Here is a 26,981-nt window from a genome sequence, read left to right as displayed (position 1 = left end):
CTTCCATTAGCACCAAAGGGACGACGGTGAGTAAGGTGGGCCTACAATTGTAGCGCTGTGGTGTACCGTTTTGGATGTAGTTCAGGAACAAACAAACAAATGAGAGTTTTAGTGTAGAGATAGATGACTATATCATTGGCTATTTAGACAATGATACTATAATAGGTAGAGCAAAGAGGAAGATACAGGTGCAAGATATCGTTCTCAGCATTGTAGCGCACCAGTTCCATGGACAAAGTGCAATGACCGCAATGGGGTAGGTTGGAGAATCGGGGCTTATGGAAAGGCCGTTCAGAAGGCGGATAGCAGCGTGGAAGAAGCTGTTCCTCGCGGTGTCTACCATTTCTTACCACGTTGAACGGCACTCCGCCGCCGCTGCTTTTGGGGATGGCGGCGATGCTGATTCTGCGCAAGGAACCCTTGAAGAGAACACAGTGTCAACGGATTAGAGCGCATATTCAGTTGTAGAGCGTGGAAGAGTTACATTCAAGCAGGAACAGCCCAACCTTGCAGTAATAAGGACAACTTTGATCGGTACGGGTGTCAGAGGTTATGGGGCGAAGGCAGGAGAATGGGATTAGGAGGGAGAGATAGATCAGCCAGGATTGGATGGCGGAGACTTGATGGGCCGAATGGCCTAATTCTACTCCTCTCACTTATGACCTTATGTCAGAAGGGAGGGAGGAAGGCAAGATGGGGTGGAAAGGGGTGGAGACTGAGAAATCCGAATACAGTCCGTAAACAATAACCTTTAAAGCTTAGTCTCTGTTGTAATATAGGGTGCCTGGGAGCGAGCTTATGGATGGCAAAGTCCTGATAAACACAAAGGTAAAGATAGACACAAAGTGCTGGAATAACTCAGCGGGTCAGACAACATCTTTGCAGAAAAGGAATAGGTGACATTTCGGGTGGAGACCGTTCTTCAGACTGAGAGTCAGGGGGGGAAAGGGAAACGAGAGATATAGACAGTGATGTAGAGAGATATAGAACAAATGAATGAAAGATATGTAGAAGAGTAACGATGATAAAGGAGACAGGCCATTGTTAGCTGTGGGCTAGGTGAAAACAAGTTACAGGCAATGAGACTCAACACAACGACTTTGAGGCTAGTGTGACTTGGGTGGGGGAGGGACGGAGAGAGGGGGGGGGATGCAAGGGTTACTTGAAGTTAGTGAAATCAATATTAATACCACTGGGTTGTAAGTTGCCAAAGCAAAACATGAGGTGCTGTTCCTCCAATTTGCTTCCGGCCTCACTCCGACAACGGAGGAGGACCAGGACAGAAAGGTCAGGGTGGGAATGGGGAAGGGGAGTTAAAGTGTTTGGCAAACGGGAGAACAGGTAGAATAACATTATTAGACTAAACCACTCAGTTAAATGCTGGAGTGACATTTAATGTAGAGAGATTGCATTGGTCTCCTAATCTGAGGAAAGACATTCTTGCCATAGAGGGAGTACAGAGAAGGTTCACCAGATTGATTCCTGGGATGGCAGGACTTTCATATGAAGAAAGACTGGATAGACTAGGCTTATACTCGCTGGAATTTAGAAGACTGAGGGGGGATCTTATTGAAACATATAAAATTCTTAAGGGGTTGGAGAGGCTAGATGCGGGAAGATTGTTCCCGATGTTGGGGAAGTCCAGAACCAGGGGTCACAGCTTAAGGATAAGGGGGAAGTCTTTTAGGACTGAGATGAGAAAACATTTCGTCACACAGAGAGTGGTGAATCTATGGAATTCTCTGCGGAATGGGGGTGGGGGAATGAGGGGTAGGGGAGGGGGGATGGGGGGTAGAGGAGGGGAAATGGGGGGTGGTGAGTGGGAAGATAAATGAACAAAAGGTAGAAGGGGTGTTCACAGTAAGTGGTAAAAGGAACACAGTTGGAAGGTAAACAGTGCAAGAAGGAACTGCAGATGCTGCTTTATACCGAAGATAGACACAAGATGCTGGAGTAACTCAGCGGGACAGGCAGCATATCAGGACGAGAAGGAATGAGAAGGTGACGTTTCAGGTTGAGACCCTTCTTCCAGGCAAAAAGGTGACGTAGATGAGGCAGGTCCTTCCCTTTTATGTTGTCAGGGGTTTGGGAAAAGACCAGGAGCCAGTAATTTCCTTGATGCTGCCATTCGGCCCAGCTTGACTGCTGGAGGCCCTGCAGCAGCCTGGGGCTTGATTACATCGGGCTCCGCTCCATGGGACCGAGCAGGTGGACCGGACGCGGCCTGCAGCGGCAGACGACTTCGCTTGGCCAGACCGACCCTACAATGTCGCCAGGACAACAGGCCGTTATGGCCTGCTGCAGCTGGGACTTGACTCAACCTGGCGGCTCTTGTATACGGCCTCAGTGGGTTATTTCTATACACTTTGTACTCAATCTGGGATTATGCTTATGTAAAGTAATACTTTACTGAACTGTATGAAAAAATGTCACTGTACTTCTGATAATAAAGAACCATTGAAATTATGTAGTGAAAAAACTGCAGATGTTGGTTTAAATCAAAGGTAGATGCAAAATGCTGGAGTAACTCAGCGGGTCAGGCAGCATCTCGGGAGAGAAGGAATGGGTGAATGGGTCTCGACCCGAAACGTCACCCATTCCTTCTTTCCCGAGATGCTGCCTGACCCGCTGAGTTACTCCAGCATTTTGTGCCTACCATTAAAATTATGTTGGGTCCTTCCAAGACAAACACATTTACTGCACATAGCCTTGGTGTATCCCGAGACTAACACAGGTTCCTGCCTTCATTTAGTTTCGTTTATTGTCACGTGTAGCAAGGTACAAGTGAAAAGGTTTTTGCCGCGTGCTAGCCAGTCAGCGGAAAGACTATGCAAGATTACAGTCAAGCCGCCCAGTGAACAGATACACGATAAAGTAAATAACCTTTAGTGGAAGATCTGCGCTCTATTCCTTTCTGTGGATAGGGTGAGCAGTTTTAAATACTTGGGAGTCCACGTCACAGAGGATCTGACATGGGCAACGCACATTGCCGCACTGGTGGGTAAGGCAAAGCAGCGCCTTTACCACCTTAGACAACTGAGGAAATTCAGAGTGTCTCTGAGGATCCTTCATTGCTTCTACTCTGGGGCTGTAGAGAGCATCCTGTCCGGCAACATCACAGTCTGGTTTGGGAACAGCTCTGCCCAGGACAGGATGGCCCTGCAGAGTAGTGCGTTCGGCAGAACGCACCATGGGAACTACACTCGTCCCCCTGCAGGACCTATACATCAGGAGGTGCAGATCCAGAGCAAGCAAGATCATGAGGGACCCCTGCCACCCCAGCAACGGACTGTTCCAGCTGCTACGGTCAGGCAAACGCCTCCGCTGTCATGCTGTGAAAACGGAGAGGATGAGACGGAGTTTCTTCCCACAGGCCATCAGGACTGTTAACTCTTATAACTCCAGGGACTAAATTTTGTCTACTCTGTATTAACTTTATTTATATGCTGTAACTGTAATTCTTTTTTGTGCACAATCCGCAGGCATTGCCACTTTCATTTCACTGCACATCGTGTATGTGTATGTGACAAATAAACTTGACTTGACTTGATGTTGTCAAGCTGGAAAGGGTGCAGAGAAGATTTACGAGGATGTTGCCAGGACTCGAGGGTCTGAGCTACAGGGAGAGGTTGAGCAGGCTGGGACTCTATTCCTTGGAGCGCAGGAGGATGAGGGGTGATCTTACAGAGGCGTATAAAATCACGAGAGGAATAGATCGGGTGGACGTACAGAGTCTCTTGCCCAGAGTAGGGGAATCGAGGACCAGAGGGCATAGGTTTAAGGTGAGGGGGAAAAGAGTTAATAGGAATCTGAAGGGTCTCGACCCGAAACGTCACCCATTCCTTCTCTCCTGAGATGCTGCCTGACCTGCTGAGTTACTCCAGCATTTTGTGAATAAATAGGAATCTGAGGTGTAACTTAGTCACACAAAGGGTGGTGGGTGTACGGAACGAGCTGCCGGAGGAGGTAGTTGAGGCAGGGACTATCGCAATGTTTAAGCAGCAATTAGACAGGTATGTGGATAGGACAAGTTTTGAGGGTTATGGGTCAAACGCAGGCAGGTGGGACTAGTGTAGCTGGGACATGTTGGCCGGTGTGGGCAAGTTGGGCTGTTTCCACGCTGTATGACTCTGTGACCTATAGAGTCCAGTCAAGTCTGATGGTTTGAAAAGGCAACACACTTCACATACTTACCCTGCCACATATTTGGGAGGTGGGGGGTCGCTTTTTCATGTGGTCATCTGTAAAATGAACAACAACACCGATTAACAATGGAAAGACTTTCATTAACATTACACAAGGCCTCATGAAATCCAAAGATTGCAGAGTTGTGTTGAAAGTAATGGGTCAAAGATTGGATCAGCTTAGAGATACAGCATGGAAACAGGCCCTTCGGCCCGCTGAGTCCATGCCAACCATCGATCACCCGCTCACACTAGCTCTATGTGTAGAAGGGAATTGCAGATGCTACTTTATGCCAAAGGTAGACACAAAGTGCGGGTCAGACAGCATCTCTAGAGAAAAACTATGCAGGATTATAATCGAGTCAGTCACAGTGTACAGATACATGATAAAGGGGATAACGTGAATCATGTTTAGCGCAAGATAAAGCCAGCAAAGTCCGATCAAAGATAGTTCGAGGGTCTCCAATGAGGTAGATAGTAGTTCAGCACTGCTCTCTGGTTGTGGTAGGATGGTTCAGTTGCCTGATAACAGCTGGGAAGAAACTGTCCCTGAATCTGGAGGTGTGCGTTTTCACACTTCTAGACCTTTTGCCCGATGGAAGAGGGGAGAAGAGGCTGAGATTCATCCTCAATTATGCTGCTGGCCTTGCCGAGGCAGCGTGAGGTGTAAATGGAGTAATTTAGTTTCAAGATACAGCGCGGAAACAGGCCCTTCGGCCCACCGAGGCTGTGCCGACCAGCGATCCCTGCACACTAACACTATCCTACGCACACTAGGAACAATTCTTACATTTATACCAAGCTAATTAACCTACAAACCTGTACATCTTTGGAGTGTGGGGAAAAAACCGAAGATCTCGGAGAAAACCCACGCAGGTCACGGGGAGAACGTGCAAACTCCGTGCAGACAGTACCCGTGGTTGGGATGGAACCCGGGTCTCAGGGGCTGTACGTGCTGTAAGACAGCAACTCTAACGCTGGGTCACCGTGACGCCAACTCTACCGCTGGGTCACCGTGACGCCAACTCTACCGCTGGGCCACCGTGCCCGCCCTGGAAGGAGTACTCCTGGAAGGGTTGGTCCCCTCAAAGAACAAGACTGGAAACAACTCGCCCACTGCTTGTATGGAGACGGCCAAATGCCAGCGGTCAGCGACACATACCTTGATGCTCCCGAAGTGAGTTGAGAGCGTTTCCGTTCTTGAGCAGCAGCTGCTTCATCTCCTCCAGCTCAGAGTGTTCGTTCGCGTACGTCCGCTTCAGGTTTTCAACATACCGGATCATCACATCCACCGCCTTGCTCACCTGAGTCTCCTGTTGGTCAGAAACACCAGCAGTCATCGCACTGTGCGATCCGTGGGAATTAAAACACACACTCTACATCGAGTGGCCAAGATGCGGGGAGGCAAGATTTAAGGTGGGGGGGGAAAGATTTACGGTGAGAGAGGAAGATTTGAGGTGGGAGGAAAGATTTGAGGTGGGAGGAAAGATTTAAGGTGGGGGGAAGATTTAAGGTGGGGGGGAAGATTTAAGGTGGGGGGGAAGATTTAAGGTGGGGGGGAAGATTTAAGGTGAGGGGGGAAGATTTAAGGTGGGGGAAGATTTAAGGTGAGGGGGAAGATTTAAGGTGAGGGGAGAAAGATTTATTGTGAGGGGGAAGATTTAAGGTGAGGGGGAAGATTTAAGGTGAGGGGAGAAAGATTTATTGTGAGGGGGGAAGATTTAAGGTGAGGGGGGGGGGGGGGGAGATTTAAGGTGAGGGGGAGGGGAAGATTTAATTGGAACCTGAGGGGTAACTTTTTTTTTTACACCAAGGGTAGTGGATGTATAGAATGAGCTGCCAGAAGAGATCGTTGAGGCAGGGACTATCGCAATGTTTAAGAAACATTTAGACAGGTACATGAATAGGATAGGTTTAGAGGGACATGGGCCAAATGCAGGCAGGTGGGACTAGTGTAGATGGAACATGCTGGCCGGTGTGGGCAAGTTGGGCCAAAGGGCCTGTTTCCACGCTTTCTGACTCTATGATTCCAAACGTATCCTACAATGCAAGTATGTCCAATGTTCCCCTGTCGTTATACCCCCAAATCCAAGCATCATCTTTGATAAACCTCCTCTGCGTCCCTTCTAAAGCCTTCGCATCCTTCCTGTAATGGGGTGACCCAGGGCCGTTTTTACAGCATTATGGGCCTCGGGCAAAGCAGTGTACTGGGGCCCCTACCGTTACTGTCCCCCACCCCCCTTTCCCTACCAGCCCCCCCCTGTCGTGCCGGCGAAAAGCACTTACCGAAAAGCACTTAGCGATGGACTTAGGGTGCTACATTGTTGCGAAAAGCACTTACAGATCGCTGTGAGAAGCACTTAGGCATGGAAAATGTTGCGAAAAAAGCACTTATTGAACCTACATTTTTAAAGTAGTATTTTAAAGTCGTTTAACATACACAGATCAGCACGGGGCCCCTATGCTCGTGGGCCCCCGGGCAAGTGCCCATCAGGCCCATGCGGTAAGACGGCCCTGGGGTGACCAGAACTGCAAGCAATACCCCAAATGTTGCCTATCCAGATTCAGTTAATGAAATAAATGGCAAACAATATTTAATAGTGATTAGTATTACAGGTATCTACTCAATAACTAAAAGTCTGTAGTCTCTTTTTGCTCTGGTTTATTTCACTCACATGTTTAAACTGTAATGTTGTATTAATGTTTTAATATTTTATGCTTTATTCTTAATTGTTTACTGTATGTTCGTGTTGTTACTTGCGAGCGGAGCACCAAGGCACATACTTGGCCAATAAACTTATTCATTCATTCATTATTGATGGTGATGGTGAAACTACCCCTGCTGGCACTGCCCGGCTTTTGCCAGCTCTGCTTGCAACAGAGCACCCTGGTCTTTGTTCATCTCAACCTTCAATATATTGGGTGCCAGCTCTCCCAGGTCAGACTTGGAACTGATACCAGGAGTAATGTAACCGAGTGGTTACATTTAGTTTTGAGTCCGATCCCTGCTTCTAGATTTCCCCACGAGAGGAGACTTTTAAGGTGAGAGAAAGTCTCAAAGGGACTGAGGGGTAAGTTTCCGCTGATAAAGAATGGCTGGCATCCTAAACGAATTGTCAAAGGTGGTGGTGGAAGCAGATACACAATGAGGGGGCATTTAGACAGACACCCAAACAGGTACGGCCATCAAGGGCAAGGTCCTAATGTGAGGAAAAAGCCACAAAGCTCTGGAGTAACTCAGCGGGTCAGGCAGCATCCCTGGAGAACGTGGGTGGGTGAAGTTTTGGGTCGGGACCCTTCTTCAGGCTAATTTTAGGGAAGGGGGGTGGGAATAAAGCAGGAGGGGGGGGGGTGGGGTAGGACAAAGCCTCGCAGGTCATAGGTGAACACAGGCGAGGGGGGGGGGGGTTAATAATAGGAACAACGTGGGCAGGAAGGAACCGCAGATGCTGGTTTAAACCGGACAGACACAAAATGCTGGAGTAACTCAGCGGGTCAGGCAGCATCTCTGGAGAGAAGGAATGGGTGACGTTTCAGGTCAAAACCTTTCTTCAGACTGAAGAAGTCTGAAGGGTCTCGACCTGAAACGTCACCCATTCCTTCTCTCCAGAGATGCTGCCTGACCCGCTGAGTTACTCCAGCATTTTGTGTCTGGCTTTGATTGGAACAAAGGCCAGAGATAAAAATAACGCAGAAGGTGCAGGAGGAATCGGAAAGCCCAGGTGCAAAGACCTGGTGCCGACACGATTCACGAGTCTACGTGATTCACCTGGTGTATGGCTCCCAGCATTTCGGCCCGGCTGATCACCCTCGTGATGGTCTGGGCGAGGATGCCGAGACTCTTCTCCAGCTTCTCGAAGATCTCCAGCGACTGCTCCTCCTCGCACAGAGGCCTCACCGTCTGCGGGAAACAGAACACAGAGATGTGACGGCGTGGCGGGGCGGCACGGTGGCGCAGCGGTAGAGTCGCTGCCTCACAGCGCCGGAGACCCTGGTTCCATCCCGACTGCGGATGCTGTCTGTACGGAGTTTGCACGCTCTCCCCGTCACCTGCGTGGGTTTTCTCCGGTTTCCTCCCACACTCCAAAGACGTGCAGGTTTGTAGGTTAATTAGCTTTGGTGAAAACTGTGAATTGTCCCTAGTGTGTGTGTGGGGGATCGCTGGCTGGCACGAACTGGATGGGCCGAAGGGCCTGTTCCCACACTGTATCTCTAAACTCAACCAACCTAAGCAGAGAGAGAAGGGGCAGGAGAGAGGGTGGCACGTGGTGGATACACCAAGGAATGGAGACATTGCCCACTCCATGTCACGGACCTGGGTGTGTTAACGTGGCACGGTGGTGAACAGGCTCCCTTGGAAGAACCACCATTGCCCACTATCAGCGTGAGAGATACAGATCAAGTTGCATGCTGAGTAAGTTCATTTTGTAGGTGTTGGTTTATTATTGTCATCTTTAGTTTAGTTTAGAGATACAGCGCGGAAACAGGCCCTTCGGCCCACCGAGTCCGCGCCGCCCAGCGATCCCCGCACACTAACACTATCCTACACACACTCGGGACAATTTACACATACACCAAGCCAGTTAACCTACAAACCCCCTGTATGTGTTTGGAGTGTGAGAAGCAACCGAAGATCTCGTGCGCACCGAGGTACACCAAAAAGATTTTTTTGCATGCTATTCAACCAGAATACTGTACATGTACTGTACATTAATGTAATACTGTACATTTATAAAATCAAGCCAAACTCAAGTACAACAGATCTCAGCATTGTAGCACATCAGTTCCAGAGTCAAAGTCCAATGTCCACAATGGGGTAGAGGTGAATCGGACAGTGCCCTGGCTTATGGAAGGGCCGTTCAGAAGCCTGATAACAGAGGGGAAGAAGGTGTCCCTGAGTCTGGTGGTGCACGATTTCAAGCTTCTGTACCTTCTGCCCGAGGGAGCAGGGAGAAGAAGGAATGACAGGTGTTGGATTATCTTGTCAGTTTGTTTGAGGCAGCAATAGTGGGGATCTGCTCTGTGTGATGAACTAGGCTACATCCACAACTCATAGAAACATAGACAATAGGTGCAGGAAGAGGCCATACGGCTCTTCGAGCCAGCACCGCCATTCATTGTGATCATGGCTGGTCATCCACAATCAGTAACCCGTGCCTGCCTTCTCCCCATATCCCTTGATTCCACTAGCCCCTAAAGCTCTATCTGACTCTTTTTTAAATTCATCCAGTGAATTGGCTTCCACTGCCCTCGGTGGCAGAGAATTCCACAGATTCACAATTCTCTGGGTGAAAAAGTTTTTTTTCTCACCTCAGTTTTAAATGCCTCCCCTTTATTCTAAGACTTTGGCCCCTGGTTCTGGACTCCCCCAACTCTCTGCTATTTATTTTGCAGTCGAGGGCAGAGCTTTTCCTAAACCAAGCTGTGAAGGGGTGGCGCAGCGGTAGAGTGGCTGCCTCACAGCGCCAGAGATCAGGGTTCGATCCTGAGCACGGGCGCGGTCTGTACAGAGTTTGTACGTTCTCCCCGTGACCTGCGTGGGTTTTCCCCGGGTGCACCTGTTTCCTCCCACACTCCAAAGACGTACAGTTTTGTAGATTAATTAATTGGCTTCGGTAAAATTGTAAATTGTCCGTGGTGTGCGTCGGAGAGTGCTAGCGTGCGGGGTGATCACTTGACAGCAGGGACTTGTGGGCCAAAGGGCCTGTTTCCACGCTGTATCGCTAAAATCTAAAGTTATGTTACACGATGGAATGCTTTCTACGGTGGAGATCAGTCTCTTGAGGAGGTAGAGGCGCTAGTGTGCCTTCTCGGCTACCACATTAATGTGGCTGGTCCATGATAGATCTTTGGTAGAATCGTGTCGAGGGTAGTGTGAAGAAAGTGCAGGAATGAAACGAAGATAGACACAAAGCGCTGGAGTAACTCAGAGGGTCAGGCAACATCTCTGGAGAAAAAGGATGGGTCATGTTTGGGGTCAGAACCCTTCTTCAGACTGAAAGTAGAGAGAGGATGAAGCAGAGGTTCACATGCACCTCCTCCAACCTCATCTACTATATCCATTGTGCTCGGAGGTAGACACAAAATGCAGGAGTAACTCAGCGGGACTGGCAACATCTCGGGAGAGAAGGAATGGGTGACGTTTCGGGTCGAGATCCTTCTTCAGACTGACATAGCCCTGACATCAGTCTGAAGAAGGGTATCGACCCAAAACATTCAAACTGACATCAGTCTGAAGAAGGATCTCGACCCGAAACGTCACCCATTCCTTTTCTCCCGAGATGCTGCCAGTCCCGCTGAGTTACTCCAGCATTTTGTGTCTATATCCGATTTAAACCAGCATCTGCAGTTTTTTTCCTACCCATTGCGCACGGTGTGGGCTCCTATATATCGGCGATCATTTCTGGGCTGAACATTTACGCTCAGTCCCCCTTGGCCTACGCGATCTCCCGATCGCCAAACATTTTAACTCCCCTTCCCACTCCCACACTGACCTTTCTGTCCTGGGCCTCCTCCACTGTCAGAGCAAAGATACTAGAGGAGCAAGATAGACCACTCTGCACTAGAAACCGTAGTACGTCACGGCGCCATTTTAGTAGGCAGAAACTTGCAGAAACATTTAAAAAGGAAAATAACAAAAATCTGTGAATGGATAGATGAGATATATTCTGCATTTTAATGGTATCATCACACATAGATTACACTGCGAGAGGCATAACGGACGGTGGGTTTTGCTTACTAAAATGGCAGACGTTACGCCATTTCAGTACAGGCGATTTCAATGGAGTGGTCCATCTTGCTCCTCTAGTATCTTTGTGTCAGAGCGAGGCCACACGCACATTGGAGGATCAGCAGCTCCTATTTCGCTTGGCCAGCTTACAACCTGATTTCTCCAATGTCAAGTAACCCCTGCATTCCCTCTCTGCCCCCCTCCCCCACCCTCGTCATCCTACGAGTCCCACTGTTGGCATCCCCGTTTCCCTCTCGTTATCACCTCTTCCCCAGCCAACAATGGACCATTGTGGGCTTCACCCTTCCTTGGTCACCTGTTGCCGGGCCCTGATTTGTTCTGGCCTTCTCCGACCTACAGTCCCCCCCCCCTACCTTCTGTCTGAAGAAGGGTTCCGACCCGAAATGTCACCCATCCTTTTTCTCCAGAGATGCTGCCTGATTTGGTGAGTCCCTCCGGCACTTAGCGTCTATACACGGTATAAACCAGCACCTGCAGATCCATCCTACACGTGCAGGAATAAAACAAATAGAACGTGTGCAAGGTGACGGACGAGCTGGGTGCCGACCTGCAAAGCCAGCTGGCATTTCTCGATCTCTTTCTTCAGGTTGTTCTCTGCCAGGTCTCGGGAACGTTCCTCGAGACGCAGCCTCTTATCGATGGTGAACATGTCGCACTTGAACGCCAGCGAGAAGCGGAGAAACTCGGCCTGCGTGCAGCACAAAAGAGGGAATCGCTGTTAATATTTGCCCCGCCGCGGCATTTGCCCAGCCACCGGCTGTGGCCGCCTCGCCCCTGACGTCCAACCTCCCCCCCCCTTCACATTCAACACACGAGACCGCCCACCCACGTTCACGTTGATCAACTGTGCTGGCGACTAGAAGGCAGTGGAGGCCAATTCTCTGAATGCATTCAAGAGAGAGCTAGATAGAGCTCTTAAGGATAGTGGAGTCAGGGGGTATGGGGAGACGGTGGGAACGGGGTACTGATTGTGGATGATCAGCCATAATCACATTGAATGGTGGTGCTGGCTCAAAGGGCCGAATGGCCTCCTCCTGCACCTATTGTCTATTGTATATTGATTAGTGGCACTGCTTAGGCTGCCGAGGATCCACAGTCCTCACTAAGGGCGGCACAGTGGCGCAACGGTAGAGTTGCTGCCTTACAGCGAATGCAGTGCCGGAGACTCAGGTTCGATCCTGACTACGGCATTAATGATCTGGATGATGGTGTGGCAAACTGGATTAGTAAATATGCAGATGATACTAAGATAGGTGGAGTAGTTGATAGTGAGGTAGATTTTCAAAGTCTACAGAGAGACTTGGGCCTTTTGGAAGGGTGGGCTGAAAGATGGCAGATGGAGTTTAATGCTGATAAGTGTGAGGTGCTGCATTTTGGTAGGACAAATCAAAATAGGACGTACAGGGTAAATGGTAGGGAATTGAGGAATGCAGTGGAACAGAGGGATCTGGGAATAACTGTGCATTGTTCCCTAAAGGTGGAATCTCATGTGGATAGGGTGGTGAAGAAGGCGTTTGGTATGCTTGCCTTTATAAATCAGAGCATCGAGTATAGAAGTTGGGATGTAATGTTAAAATTGTACAGGGCATTGGTGAGGCCGAATCTGGAGTATGGTGTGCAGTTCTGGTCGCCAAATTATAGGAAGGATGTCGACAAAATGGAGAGGGTACAGAGGAGATTTACTAGAATGTTGCCTGGGTTTCAGCACTTAGGCTACAGAGAGAGGTTGAACAGGTTGGGTCTTTATTCTTTGGAGCGTAGAAGGTTGAGGGGGGACTTGATAGAGGTTTTTTAAATTTTGAGAGGGACGGACAGAGTTGACGTGGGTAAGCTTTTCCCTTTGAGAGTGGGGAAGATTCCAACAAGGGGACATAGCTTCAGAATTGAGGGACAAAGGTTAAGGGGTAACATGAGGGGGAACTTCTTTACTCAGAGGGTGGTGGCTGTATGGAATGGGCTTCCGGTGGAAGTGGTGGAGGCTGGCTCGATTTTATTATTTAAGAGTAAATTGGATAGGTATATGGATAGGAGGGGATTGGAGGGTTATGGTCTGAGTGCAGGTAGATGAGACTAGGTCAGGGAGAATGGTCGGCGTGGACTGGTAGGGCCGGACAGGCCTGTTTCCATGCTGTAGTTGTTATATGTTATATGTTATATGTGTTACGGGTTCTGTACTGTAAGGAGTTTGTACGTTCTCCCCGTGACCTGCGTGGGTTTTCTCCGAGATCTTCGGTTTCCTCCCACACTCCAAAGACGGACAGGTTTGTAGGTTAATTGACTGGGTAAATGTAAAAATTGTCCCTAGTATGTGTAGGATAGTGTTAATGTGCGGGGGTCGCTGGGTGGCGCGGACTTGGTGGGCCGAAAAAGGCCTGTTTCCACGCTGTATCTGAAATATGAAAAAATATAATAAATAAATATCACAGGGGACGACTGCCCTCCAGGGCCCACAGTCTAAGAATAAAGGGGTAGGCCATTTAAAACTGAGATGAGGAAAAAAAAAATCACCCCAGAGAGTTTTGAATTTGTGGAATTCTCTGCCACAGAGGGCAGTGGAGGCCAATTCACTGGATGAATTTAAAAGAGAGTTAGATAGAGCTCTAGGGCTAGCGGAATCAAGGGATATGGGGAGAAGGCAGGCACGGATTACTGATTGTGGATGATCAGCCATGATCACAATGAATGGCGGTGCTGGCTCGAAGGGCGGAATGGCCTCCTCCTGCACCTATTTTCTATGTGCACTATGTCTCTATGATCAGGTGGCGCGGTAGCGCAGCGGTAGAGTTGCTGCTTTACAGCGAATGCAGCGCCGGAGACACAGGTTCGATCCTGACTACGGGTGCTGCACTGTAAGGAGTTTGTACGTTCTCCCCGTGACCTGCGTGGGTTTTCTCCGAGATCTTCGGTTTCCTCCCACACTCCAAAGACGTACAGGTATGTAGGTTAATTGGCTGGGTAAATGTAAAAATTGTCCCTAGTGGGTGTAGGATAGTGTTAATGTACGGGGATCACTGGGCGGCACGGACTTGGAGGGCCGAAAAGGCCTGTTTCCGGCTGTAGATATATGATATGATGATATGATGAACATAGGGCACCACAGTGTAGGAAGGAACCACAGTGTCTGGGGGGGTTTAAATCGAAGGCAGACAGAAAAAGCTGGAGTAACTCAGCAGGTCAGGCAGCATCTCTGGAGAGAAGGAACGGGTGACGTTTTGGGTCGAGACCCTTCTTCAGAACACAACACAGGCACTCCAACCCACAATGTCTGTGCCGAACATGATGCCAAGTTAAATTAGTCTCCTCTGCCTGCACATGATCCATGTCCCTCCATTCCCTGTACATCTGTGTGCTTATCCAAAAGCCCCCGAAACACCACTATCGTATCTGCCTCCAATACCACCTCTGGCAGCATGTTCCAGGCACCCAGCACTCTGTGTAAACATCCCACACATCTCCTCTTAACATTGTCCCTCTCACTATAAAGCTGCAAGCTAAGACATAGGAGCAAAAAGTAGGCCATTCGGCCCATCGAGTCTGCTCCGCCATTCGATCATGGCCGATCTATATATCTCTCTCAACCCCATTCTCCTGCCTTCTCCCCATAACCTTTGACGCCCTTATTAATCAAGAACCCATCAGTCTCTGCTTTCAAAATACCCAAAGTCTTGGCCTCCACAGCCATCTGCGGCCATGAGTTCCACAGATTCACCACCCTCTGGCTAAAGAGATTCCTCCTCGTCTCCATTCTAAAGGTACCTCCTTTTCTTCTGAGGCTGTGTCCTCTGGTCCTAGACTCTCCCACTAATGGAAACATCCTCTTTACATCCACTCTACCCAGGCCTTTCATTAGGTAGGTTCCAACGAGATCTACCCCCAGTCTTCGAGACTCCAGCGAGTACAAGTTCAGAGCCAGCGAACGCTCCCCATACATTAACCAGATTATACTATGCCCTCTAGTATTTGGCATCTCTACCCTGGGAAAAAAGGTTCTGACTGTCTACCCTATCTACGCCTCTGGATCTCAAACCAAAGTTGTAACACTCCGCAGGGAAATGTAAACGATACCAAGGCACAGTTTTGACTCGAGTTACCATGCTCGTCCCTACTCCACATTAGTAAGTGGAATGATCATCAGGTCTTTGTTAACCTTTCTGGTAGAAATTGGCTGCCATGTCTTATGTGTAACTGGCCTGCACCAAGAGGACAAGACCAGCTAGTGTTAATGTGCGGGGATCGCTGGTTGGCGTGGACATGGTGGGCCGAAAGGGCCTGTTTCCGCGCCATATCTCTGAACTAAACTAAGACTCTGACTGAGAAGGTTGCATGTACAATACTCAGACACTTGCAACGGCGTGGTGCAAGTGAAAAACCAACTGAACGAGGTGCCTCCATTCCACTGTTCTACCGTTCAATCACCTCAAGGCATGCATAGTTTGATGTTCTCCTTCTCTCTCCGACGGGGGTCCTGGGAGATCCTCTCTCACTGCTCCCCCTCTGTGATTCCTGTTTCTCTCCTGCTCCTCAACCATGTTAGAGCCATGGAATAATGATCATACAGCGCGGACACAGGCCCTTCGGCCCATCTTGCCCACGCTAACCAGCATGCCCCATGTACACTAGTCCCACCTGCCCGCATTTGACCCATACCCCTCTAAACCTTGAGACTCACAAAGCATGGAAGGCAGGCCCTTTGGCTCAACTTGCCCACACTGACCAACATGTCCCAGCTAAGCTAGTCCTACCTGCCTGCGTTTGGCCCATATCCCTCTGAGCCTGCCCTATCCGTGTACCCGTCTAAATGTTTCTTAAATGTCGCGATGGTCCCTGCCTCAACTACCTTCGCTGGCAGCTCGTTCCATACACCCACCACCAAGTGCAGGGGCAACTGGTTTGAACCACTTACCTTGCAAACAAAGATATAGAGAGCAGGGAGGGTAGGAGGGTTGGGTGCAAGCCGTGAATTTAATTCTTACTCAGGGACCTCTTCACAGAGGTTTTACCCGGTAAATAGTGGCATGGTGGCGCAGCGGTAGAGTTGCTGCCTCACAGCGCCAGAGACCCGGGTTCCAACCTGACTACGGGCGCTGCTGAACGAGTTTGTACGTTCTCTCCGTGACCTGCGCGGGTTTCCTCCGAGATTTTCGGTTTCCTCCCGCACTGCTGCAGGCTAATTGGCTTGGTGTAATTGTAAATTGTCCCTAGTGGGTGTAGGGTAGTGTTGGTGCGCGGGGATCGCCGGTCGGCGCCGACCCGGTGGGCCGCAGGGGCCTGTTTCCGCGCTGAATCTCTAAGCTGAACTAAATAGCGCTCAGCGTAGGGACGGCCCACCTACCTCCACGTCCTGTTCACTGGCGAGTGACCTGTGGGGACAGAAGGGCAAACGTCAGCCTGCACTCTCCACAGAAGCAGAAGGCAAAGATACGCTGGAACAACACCGAGAAGAGCAAGGCTCCAAGTCCTACCTCTGAGAGCTGGTCTTCCTCAGTAAGTCTTCAACCTGCTGTATTCCTGCCAAAGAGACGTAGAGTTGGTGCCTATTGTTCACTGTTGTGATATTGCAAGGACTACTTTGTTGTATCACAAGGACTACTTTGTTTGCCTGTGTAGTAATGTGTATATTTAGTTGAGGCCAGTTCATTGGCTATATTTAAGAGGGAGTTAGATGTGGCCCTTGTGGCTAAAGGGATCAGGGGGTATGGAGAGAAGGCAGTTACGGGATACTGAGTTGGATGATCAGCCATGATCATATTGAATGGCGTCGCAGGCTCGAAGGGCCGAATGGCCTACTCCTGCACCTATTTTCTATGTTTCTATGTTTCTATATAAGAGAATGAGGTGATTTGGTGGTCACTCTGGTTCCAGATGGCCGTGGAATAAACAGCCTGGACTTAAGGATAGCGGAGTCAGGGGGTATGGGGAGAAGGCAGGAACGGGGTACTGATTGAGAATGATCAGCCATGATCACATTGAATGGCGGTGCTGGCTCGAAGGGCCGAATGGCCTCCTCCTGCACCTATTGTCTATTGTTTATAAGCTCCAGCATTCTAACCTTTTAAACACGTGTACTTGTGGTCCATCCAGAGTCATAACAAAGGTATAACAGATGCCGGACCACAAAGTACAACATTAACAGCCATGCTGTGGTCAAGGCCACCGGTGGTTTTTCTTGGCCATGCACCTGTGTTAATGCGGCCTACAATGACCCGTGAGCCTTCGCATGCTGGTCACGGAGAAGGGTTTGTGGGCAGATCTTACAGAGGTGTACAAAATCGTGAGAGGAATATGTATAAGACGTTGGTGCGGATGTATGAAGAAGGGTCTCGACCCCGAAACGTCACCCATTCCTTCTCTCCAGAGATGCTGCCTGAGTTACTCCAGCATTTTGTGTCCATCTTTGCATTTAGAGTATTGTGTTCAGCTCTGGGCACTATGTTATAGGAAAGGTGTTGTCAAGCTGGAAAGGGCGCAGAGAAGATTTACGAGGATGTTGCCAGGACCCGAGGGTGTGAGCTACAGGGAGAGGTTGAGCAGGCTGGGACTTTATTCCTTGGAGCGCAGGAGGATGAGGGGTGATCTTATAGATGTGTACAAAGTCATGAGAGGGATAGATCGGTAGACGCACAGAGTCTCTTGCCCAGAGCAGGGGAATTGAGAACCAGAGGGCATTAAGGCGATGGGGGGAAAGAATTAATACAAACCTGAGGGGTAACTTTTTCGCACAAACAGTGGTGGGTGTATGGAACGAGCTGCCGGAGGAGGTCGCTGAGGCAGGTAATATTGCAACGTTTAAGAAGCATTTACACAGGTGCATGGATAGGACAGATTTAGAGGGATATGGGCCAAGCGCAGGCAGGTAGGACGAGTGTAGATGGGACATGTCGCACATAGTGTGAAGAATGGGCTGAGGGACCTGCTTCCACTCTGTGTGACTCTTTGAATCTTCCATCATCCATTACAATCATCCTCCCTTTTTAAAAATTGCTTTTCTATCTGTAAATCTAACACTATTGTTTAGAGATGTAAACGGAACTGCAGTTGCTGGTTGACCCAGGAAAAGAGACAAAGTGCTGGGGTAACTCAGCGGGACAGGCAGCATCTCTGGAGGACGTGGATATGTGACACTTCAGGCCCTTATCAGGTCCATTCATTCTAGATATTCTATTGGAACACCACAGTACAAGGACAGGTCCTTCAGCCCATGATGACAATGTCCGTGCTGAACGTGATGTCAAAGCCAACCTTATCTGCCTGCACATATTCCACATCCCTCCATGTCCATGCGCCTATCCAAATGTCTCCTAAATATCTGCCTCAACTACCACCCCTGACACTGTGCTCCAGGCATCCACCACTCTGTGTAAACACAAATTGCCCCGAACATCGCCTTTAAACGCTGGCCCTCTCACCTTTTTAAAGCTAAGTCCCCTTCCAGTTGATTTTTCCATCCTGGAGCAAAGGCTCTGGCTGTCTACCATATCTCGCTGCTCAATCTTATGCGCTTTCCTACCAGGTCTCCCCACAACCTCTGACGTTCCATAGAAAACAATCCGAGTCCGGTCCAATCCCTCCCCGTAGCTGATACATTACACAGCACCGCGATGCAGCTGGTGGAGCTGCTGCCTCACAGCGCCAGGGACCCAGGTCAATCTTGACCTTCCATACTGACTGTGAGGAGTTTGCACGATCCCCCCCCCCCCCCCATCGTGACCACGTGGGTTTCCTCCGGGCGCTCTGGTTTCCTCCCACATCCCAAAGATGTGCAGGTAGGTTTGGTCCATTAATTGGCCCTCTGTGAATTGCCCCGAGTGTGCAAGGAGTGGATCAGAAAGTAGGATAACGTAGAACGAGTGTGAATGGGTGATCGATGGTCGGTGCGGACTCGGTGGGCCGAAGGGCCTGTTTCCACACTGTATCTTTCAATCAATCAAATAGGAAATGCAGCAAAAAACATAGCCTTGTTATATATTATCAGTTTTTTAAAATATCTATATAACCAAATAACAATATAACTATATATATCTATATATATAGACACTACAGCACGGCACGGGGGCGTTACGGTAGAGTTGCTGCCTTACAGCGAATGCCGGAGACTCAGGTTCGATCCTGACTACGGGCGCCGTCTGTAAGGAGTTTGTACGTTCTCCCTGTGACCTGCGTGGGTTTTCTCCGAGATCTTCAGTTTCCTCCCACACTCCAAAGACGTACAGGTATGTAGGTTAATTGGCTGGGTAAATGTAAAAATTGTCCCTAGTGTGTGTAGGATAGTGTTAATGTGCGGGGATCGCTGGGCGGCGCGGACTCGGTGGGCCGAAGGGCCTGTTTCCGCGCTGTATCTCTAAATCTAAAAAACATCGAAACTATATAACTATCTGTCTATCTATATATATCTATATATATTTCTATATATCTATATTTCAAGCCGGAAAGGGGTGCAGAGAAGGTTTACAAGGATGTTGCCAGGACCCGAGGGTGTGAGCTATAGGGAGAGGTTGAGTAGGCTGGGTCTCTATACCTTGGAGCACAGGAGGATGAGGAGTGATCTTATAGTGGTGTACAAAAATGTTGTACAAAAAGTGCAAAAATAAGCCTTAACTGTCCAAATGTAGAGAGTCATGCTGAATGTAACCAGTGTTAAACCAACATTGGTTTTGTGGGCAGTGGGAGAGGCTTTGTGATGGAAGTGCCAGGTTTATGCAAAGCCACATGGTGAGTCAGTCTTCTCTACCAATTCAATACATTGATCATTCTCACCTGTAGCTCTGCCAACCGGACCGATGGGGTCTTGCTTTCCACTGCATGAGCTCAGCTCATCCACAGCCACAGATCCTCGTGTGGCCTCCTAGACATTGGGGTGGTGGGGAGGGTTGGGAAGAAAAACAACTGTTAACAATTTCGAACGCAGCCAGCAACTCCCCGCATTATTAAACACGTGGCAAACCTGCCAACACAACATTGTAAAAACTAAACAAGGGAGGCAGATACAACAGTAGGGGTTAAGAGACCTTTAGATGGGCACATGGATGTGCAGGGAATGAAGGGATATGGATCACGTGGTGACACGGGCAAACAAGGAACTGCAGATGCTGGTGTCGTGGTTACCGGTGTTCAAAAATGAAGCAGATGACACGGAGAATTCTTCAGGAAGTTAAAAGCCTTTATTTGCAAACAACGGCTGGAACAATCAGGATGTCAACCATCTGACTGCCCTGACTGTTCACTTAGTACATCGGGCAGTCTATGTTTATAGGATTATTCCAAACCTTATCTTCTTTACATTACCTCATACCCACACTCCTTTCTTCAGTCATTCATTTCTTTGCAGTCAGCCGTCTGTCCCGCCACCATTAAATCCCATTCAGTAATATATCCTTATCTCAATGCTCACATCCCTTCATACTTCGCCTCCCTTATTTCCTGCTAGTCCATCCCTCACATCCATTCATCACCCCAAGGCCTATGTCTTTCCTTATCTGCCACCATTATCTTCTATTCTGGTTCATCCATCATTCCAACTCATATGTTTCTCCTCCTCGCTCCACCATTAATGATCTTTTGACAGGGGTAGGTAAAGGCTAAAGCAAAGGAATATTGTCGAGTGCAGCCTGAGCAGAGAGTTACAGACAGGTGTCAAGGGTAAGGAATGTCTAGAACGCCTTCATTAGTTACAGAGAGGCGCCTAAAGCCTAAGTAGATACAAACCTTAAACAACAATGTCTAATGTATAAAATAATATCGTATTATCTCCCATACTGGTTGACACAAAAGAACGCACAAAGTGCTGGATTAACCGTGGGGTGGCACGGTGGCGCAGCGGTAGAGTTGTTGCCTTACAGCGAATGCAGCACCGGAGACCCGGGTTCGATCCCGACTACGGGTGCTGTCTGTACGGAGTTTGAACGTTCTCCCCGTGACCTGCGTGGGTTTTCTCCGAGATCTCTGGTGTCCTCCCACACTCCAAAGACGTACAGGTGTGCCGGTTGATTGGTTTGGTGTAGGTGTAAATTGTCCCTAGTGTAGGGTAGTGATAGTGTATGGACATCTCTGGTCTGTGCGGACTCAGTGGACCGAAGGGCCTGTTTCTGCGCTGTATCTTTAAACTAAACTAAACTCAGTGGGCCAGGCAGCATCTGTGGAGAACGTGGATGGGTGACGTTTCGAGGCAGCTGCCAGCCGAGTCTGGTATTTATTGGCTCTGTAACAGCTGCCGGGTTGATTAGGAAGCGAGGATTTGATGATCCTCTTCCACTTGCAGTAGAAAGCCAAGACTGAAGTGAATAGAAATTGTGGAAAATCAGACAAGTACATGAGGTGAGAGGACATGGACTTGTCGTGAGAAGGGAGAGATTTAATAGGAAGCGGAGGAACAACTATTTCCACACAGAGGGTGGTGGGTGTGTGGAACGAGCTGCCAGAGGAGGTGGTTAAGGCAGGGAGTGTAACAATAATTAAAAGGCATTGGGACGGGTACATGGATAGGACATGCTTCGTGGGATATGGGCCACACGCAGGCAGGTGGGACTGGAGTAGATGGGGCATGTGTGGAGGAAGAAACCACAATGCTGCTTTATACTGAAGACAAAACGCTGGAGTAACTCAGCGGGTCAGGCAGCATCTCTGGAGAAAAGGAATAGGTGACGTTTCATTGGCAAGGGCATTGGGTTGCAGGGCCTGTTTTCATGCTGTATGACTCTGTGGCAAAGGCAGGTATGAAATGAGTAACGTGGGCATCTTCTGAGCAGAGAGACCGCCCAGAACTGTAGGTGCTAGGTTTTCCCCACACTCGTGACAATTTATACCACAATGGCGGCACGGTGGCGCAGCGGTAGAGTTGCTGCCTTACAGCGAATGCAGCGCCGGAGACTCGGGTTCGATCCTGACTACGGGTGCTGTCTGTACGGAGTTTGTACGTTCTCCCCGTGACCTGCGTGGGTTTTGTCCGAGATCTTCTGTTTCCTCCCACACTCCAAAGACGTGCAGTTTTGTATGTTAATTGGCTGCCAAATGTAAAAATGTCCCTAGTGGGTGTAGGATAGTGTTAATGTGCGGGGATCGCTGGGCGGCGCGGACCCGGTGGGCTGAAGGGCCTGTTTCTGCGCTGTATCTCTAAATCTAAAAATCTAAACCACCAATCACCCAGCTTACCGAACCACCCACGCCTTCGAAGGCAACAAGTACATACACATGTGTAGGAAGGAACTGCAGATGCTGGTACAAATTCGAAGACAGACACAAAATGCTGGAGTAACTCAGCAGGTCAGGCAGCATCACAGGAGAGAAGGAATGGGCGACGTTTCGGGTCGGGACCCTTCTTCAGACTGATGTCAGGGCATGGGGCGTGGCTGTGTTCTGTAGCTGCAGCTCACCGGCAGTCTCTCCGTTTTTTGTTGTTGTGTTTTTTAGTCAATGTTGATGTTAAATGTACGTTTTGTTTTATTTTTAATTCTGTGTATGTAGGGGGGTGGTGGGGGGGTTGGGGGAAACCTTTTTTTAAATCTCCTCCTCAACGGAGATGCGACCTTTACCGTGTCGTATCTCCGTTCGCGCTACGGCCTAACATCTTGGAGTCGGCGGCCTCCAGCTGGGATCGACCTCGAAGACTCCGGTCGCAGGGCCTGGACTTACCATCTCGGAGGCTTCGGCCGTGGGCCCTGCAGACCGCAACATCTGGAGTTCGCAGGTCCCTGGCTGGCGACCGGCTTTTGGGAGCTCCAGCCGCAGCAGCTTCGACCGCCCCGAAGCGCGAGGCACGATCAACCCGCCCGCAGGCCCTTCATCACCCTGCGTGGCTCGGCCGCAGCACTTTACATCGCCCGGTGGGGGCTCAGGACTCTCATCGCCCTGCGTGGCTCGGCCGCGGCATTTTCCATCGCCCGGTGGGGGCTCAGAACTTTCATCGGCCTGCTCGGCTCGACCCTGGGACTTTCCATCGCCCGGTGGGGGCTTCAAGGGGTTGGGAGCCTCGATCGCCTCGTGGCGCCACGGGAGAAGAACGAGGAGGAGATAAGACTTTGCCTTCCATCACAGTGAGGGTATGCCTAGAGCAATCACTGTGATGGCTGTTTTGTGTAAAAAATTGTATCTGTGTGTCTTGTGTTCTTTAATGTCTACTGCCGGACCCTGACGTGAGAGGACGCTGGCGTTGTGTATTCGCCGCTTTTCCGTCAGGATAGTTTGTCTGTTTGTCTGTTTGTTTCTATGTTAATTGTATTTGTAAAGCGCTTTGTGCATGTGTTAAGGCGCTATATAAAATAAATATATTATTATTATTATTATTATAGTCTGAGGAAGGGTCTCGACCCGAAATGTCGCCCATTCCTTCTCTCCTGTGATGCTGCCTGACCCGCTGAGTTACTCCAACATTTTGTATCTAAGTACATACACATTATCGTTTGTTAAATGCATTTTTTTTCCCCCATACCAAATTAATTTTGACTTTACTCCGTGCCTCTGGTTGGTTACAGTTGGCGGCAGAGGATTCAGTGCCTGGCTGCTGGCTAGCCGCTGGAGGGAGAGGACAATCTGTGGAAACAAATAGCAGTCACTTCTTCACCGTCCTTTGGCCCTTACAATTCCCACAGAGAAGCCGATCCCTGCAGGAATCCCGCATCGCACACGCTCAACGCTAAAATAACCCGCTCACCCCTTCCCCCTTTCCCCACCGTCCCAGTGCGCCCCTCTTCCTCTCACTATCCTGCCCCTCTTTTCACACCCCCACCCCATCATCAGCCAAAACATTATGACCACTGACAGGCGAAGTGAATAACATTGGTTATCTTGTTACAATGGCACCTGTCAAGGGGTAGGATATATTAGGCAGCAAGTGAACAGTCAGTTCTTGAAGTTGATGTGTTGGATGCAGGAGAAATGGGCAGGAGTAAAGACCTGAGTGACTTTGACAAGGGCCAAATTGTTATGGCCAGACGACTGGGTCAGAGCATCTCTGAAACGGCAAGGCTTGTGGGGTGCTCCCGGTCAGCAGTGGTGAGTACCGACCGACAGTGGTCCGAGGAGGGACAAACCACAAACCGGCGACAGACAGGGTGTTGGGCGCCCAAGGCTCATCGATGCGCGAGGGCAACGAAGGCTATCCCGTCTGGTCCGAACCGACAGAAGGTCGACTGTGGCACAAGTCACAGAAAATGTTAATGGTTGTCATGGGAGGAATGTGTCACAATACACAGTGCATCGCACCCTGCTGCGTATGGGGCTGCACACGGAGGACCAACAGCATATTAGGCAGGTGGTCATAATGTTTTGGCTGATCGGTGTATCTTGCCCCCCCACCCATCCCCTTGTATCCCCACCTACAGCTTCACAGTTCTCTCTTTATCGGACTCCCTTTTGTCAGCCTTTCACCCCCAGCCTTTGTCACTCACTCCATCCGTCTGCCAATTAATCCCTCCTCCAGACCCCCCCCCCCCCCCCTCCTCCCCCTTCACTTGTATCCATGTATCACGTGTGTAGGAAGTTCCTGCAGATGCTGGTTTACACCGAAGATAGTCACGAGATGCTTGAGTTACTCAGCGAGTCAGGCAGCGTCTCTGGATGAAGGGAATAGGTGACGTTTCGGGTCGGAACCCTTACTTCAGGCGGTGTCTATCCACCTATCACTTGCCAGGCTTTCTCCCACTCCCATTTATCTTTTCCAGATTTCTTCCCCCTCCTCCATCACAATCAGTCCCATCCCAAAACGACACCTGTTCTTTCCCTCCTCAGATGCTGCCTGACCTGCTGAGTTACTCCAGCATTTGTGTCTTAGCTTCGGTAGACAAAATTGTCCATGGTGTCTGGGATAGTCCTGGGGCGTGGAGATTGCTGGTCCCTGTAGACTCGGCAGACCGACGAGCCTGTTTCCGCGCTGTGTCTCGAAACAAGACAATGTAAGAGAGAGAGATTTACCCACGGTGACACCTTTAGTCACATCGCCCACGTTGCCACTGCTTTGGCCACCTTCACTGGGTGTTGTAGACACGCCATGTTGTTCCGGGTTCTTATCGGTCTGTTTGGAGGACGTTTCGGGGAGAGCGGACCCTGTTGCAGAGCACAGGAGAAGTCAACATTGAGTTTAGTTTACTGTCACGTGTACCGAGGTACAGTGAAAAGCTTTTGTTGCCTGCTAACTTGCCAGCGGAATGCCAATACGTGACTACAATCGAGCCGTCCACATTGTACAGATACATGATAAAGGGAAATAAAGTGAATCACGTTTAGTGCAAGATAAAGTCTGATAAAAGATAGTCTGGGGGTCTCCAATGAGGTAGATAGTAGCTCAGGACCGCTCTCTGGTTGTGGTGGGTTTGTTCAGTTGCCTGATTACAGCTGGGAAGAAACTGTCCCTGAATCTGGAGGTGTGCGTTTTCACACTTCTGTACCTTTTGCCCGATGGGAGAGGGGAGAAGAGGGGGTGGCCAAGATACAACTCGTCCATGATGATGCTGCTGGCCTTGCCGAGGCAGTGCGAGGTGTAGATGGAGTCAATGGAAGGGAGGTTGGTTCGTGTGATGGTCTGGGCTGCTGGCCTTGCCGAGGCAGCGTGAGGTGTAGATGGAGTCAATGGAAGGGAGGTAGGTTGTGTGATGGTCTGGGCTGCGTCCACAATTTGCTGCAATTTCTCACAGTCTTGGGTGGAGCTGTTCCCAAACCGTGCTGTGATGCATCCCGATAAAGTGCGCTCTGCGGCACATCTGTAGAAGTTGGTGAGAGCTGTTGAAGACGTGCCAAACTTCCTAAGCCTTCTATGGAAGTGGAGGCGTCGGTGGGCTTTCTTGGTCGTTGCTTCAATATGGGCGGTCCAGGAGAGGTTGTTGGTGAAATTGACTCCTGGGAATTTGAAGTTTTCAACCATCTCTACCTAGCTTGTGAACTGCCTCACTTCCTGAGGTCGATCATTATCTCCTTTGTCCTGCTGACGTGGCGGAGAGCTAATGGGCATCTGCCTGCTTGACCATTCCCATATCTGGATGGTTGGTACTTACTAGACATTGTGGAGCTGTCCAAGGTAGCAACAGGATCTGCACTCAGCTGGCGGCGATCGTGCTCTTCACTGCAAAATGACGACATTGGCAACGTTAGTTCCGGCTTTGCGGATTCTTAAATTTCAAAAAACGACCTGAAATGGCGTTTGGAGGAGGGCGAGTCTTACCCGGTTGGAAGCAGTTTGTTGCGGTGGACTCTCTCATCAGCAGATGCCTGGACAAAAACACATTACAACAAGTCCAACACTCCAAGCGGACCCCCGCGGCAGACCGCGGCCTCATCCCAACACCATTCCCGGCCCCGCCCGCACGCACAACCGGGGACCCCCGGAGAGGAGGGTGGAGGACGCTGGACAAAGGGGCCCGTCAGAAGAACCAGAGGGTCTGAGCTTCCACTCCCTGAATGTCGGCCACGTGAGGTGACCCCCTCCTCAGGGAACAAGGGCTGAAGAGAGCCGTGCCTGGAGACAGACGACTGTTGGCGGGATGACCGGATAGAGGCGATGGCTGCAACGGGTCTTTGTGGGACTATAAAATGGCAACTCTTGCACATGGATTCAGTGGGCTGTTCTGTTCATCCCGTACTAACTGGGGGATTATGCTTATGTACGTGGATAGTCTCGCTGAACTGTGCGCACAACAGGTATTTCACTGCTCCTTGGCGCGGACATGGTGGGCCGTAGGGCCTGTTTCCGCACTGCATCTCTAAACTAAACTTCTATATCGTGGCTCATGTAGATGCGTGGGGCTGTTTCCATTTCCAAAGGCATGAAGGTTAGGGTTTTGCCAATATAATTGTGATTCACAGATACACTTGTGACTTTCAAAAAGTATTTGGGCAGATATATGGGCAGGAAGGGTTTAAAGGGAATATGGGTTGAATCCAGTCAAAGGGGATTAGTCCACTATGCCAACTTGGTTGGCATGGACAAGGTGGGATGAAAGGCCTGTATCCAGCTCTACGACTCCGTGACAAGAGGACATTGCTATAAGGTTGGAGGAGGAAGGTTTCAAGGAGTATAGAAAGGAACTGCAGATGCCGGTTTACATCGAAGCTAGACTCAAAAT

At 49.8% G+C, this 26,981-nt stretch overlaps 1 protein-coding gene across 2 annotated transcripts in view; it reads right to left on the bottom strand.

The window, feature by feature from the left end:
- LOC144604999 (inositol 1,4,5-triphosphate receptor associated 2-like) overlaps positions 1-26,981 on the bottom strand; it is a 104,019-nt gene that overhangs the window by 9,438 nt on the left and 67,600 nt on the right. For both annotated transcript variants that reach the window (XM_078420010.1, XM_078420011.1), the window contains exons 7-18: positions 26,081-26,127; positions 25,914-25,981; positions 24,838-24,969; positions 23,357-23,457; positions 19,690-19,777; positions 16,398-16,443; positions 16,268-16,295; positions 11,483-11,623; positions 7,954-8,085; positions 5,347-5,497; positions 4,195-4,241; positions 351-419 (exon numbers count right to left, since the gene is read on the bottom strand). In XM_078420010.1, coding sequence (XP_078276136.1) covers positions 351-419; positions 4,195-4,241; positions 5,347-5,497; positions 7,954-8,085; positions 11,483-11,623; positions 16,268-16,295; positions 16,398-16,443; positions 19,690-19,777; positions 23,357-23,457; positions 24,838-24,969; positions 25,914-25,981; positions 26,081-26,127 — 1,050 coding nt within the window. The remainder of the gene's footprint in view (positions 1-350; positions 420-4,194; positions 4,242-5,346; positions 5,498-7,953; positions 8,086-11,482; positions 11,624-16,267; positions 16,296-16,397; positions 16,444-19,689; positions 19,778-23,356; positions 23,458-24,837; positions 24,970-25,913; positions 25,982-26,080; positions 26,128-26,981) is intronic.

Source organism: Rhinoraja longicauda, chromosome 23, assembly GCF_053455715.1.
Source record: "Rhinoraja longicauda isolate Sanriku21f chromosome 23, sRhiLon1.1, whole genome shotgun sequence".
NCBI classification, from domain to species: Eukaryota; Metazoa; Chordata; class Chondrichthyes; order Rajiformes; family Arhynchobatidae; genus Rhinoraja; species Rhinoraja longicauda.
Note: the sequence above shows the minus strand (reverse complement) of the source record. Positions and strands in the feature narration are given on the sequence as shown.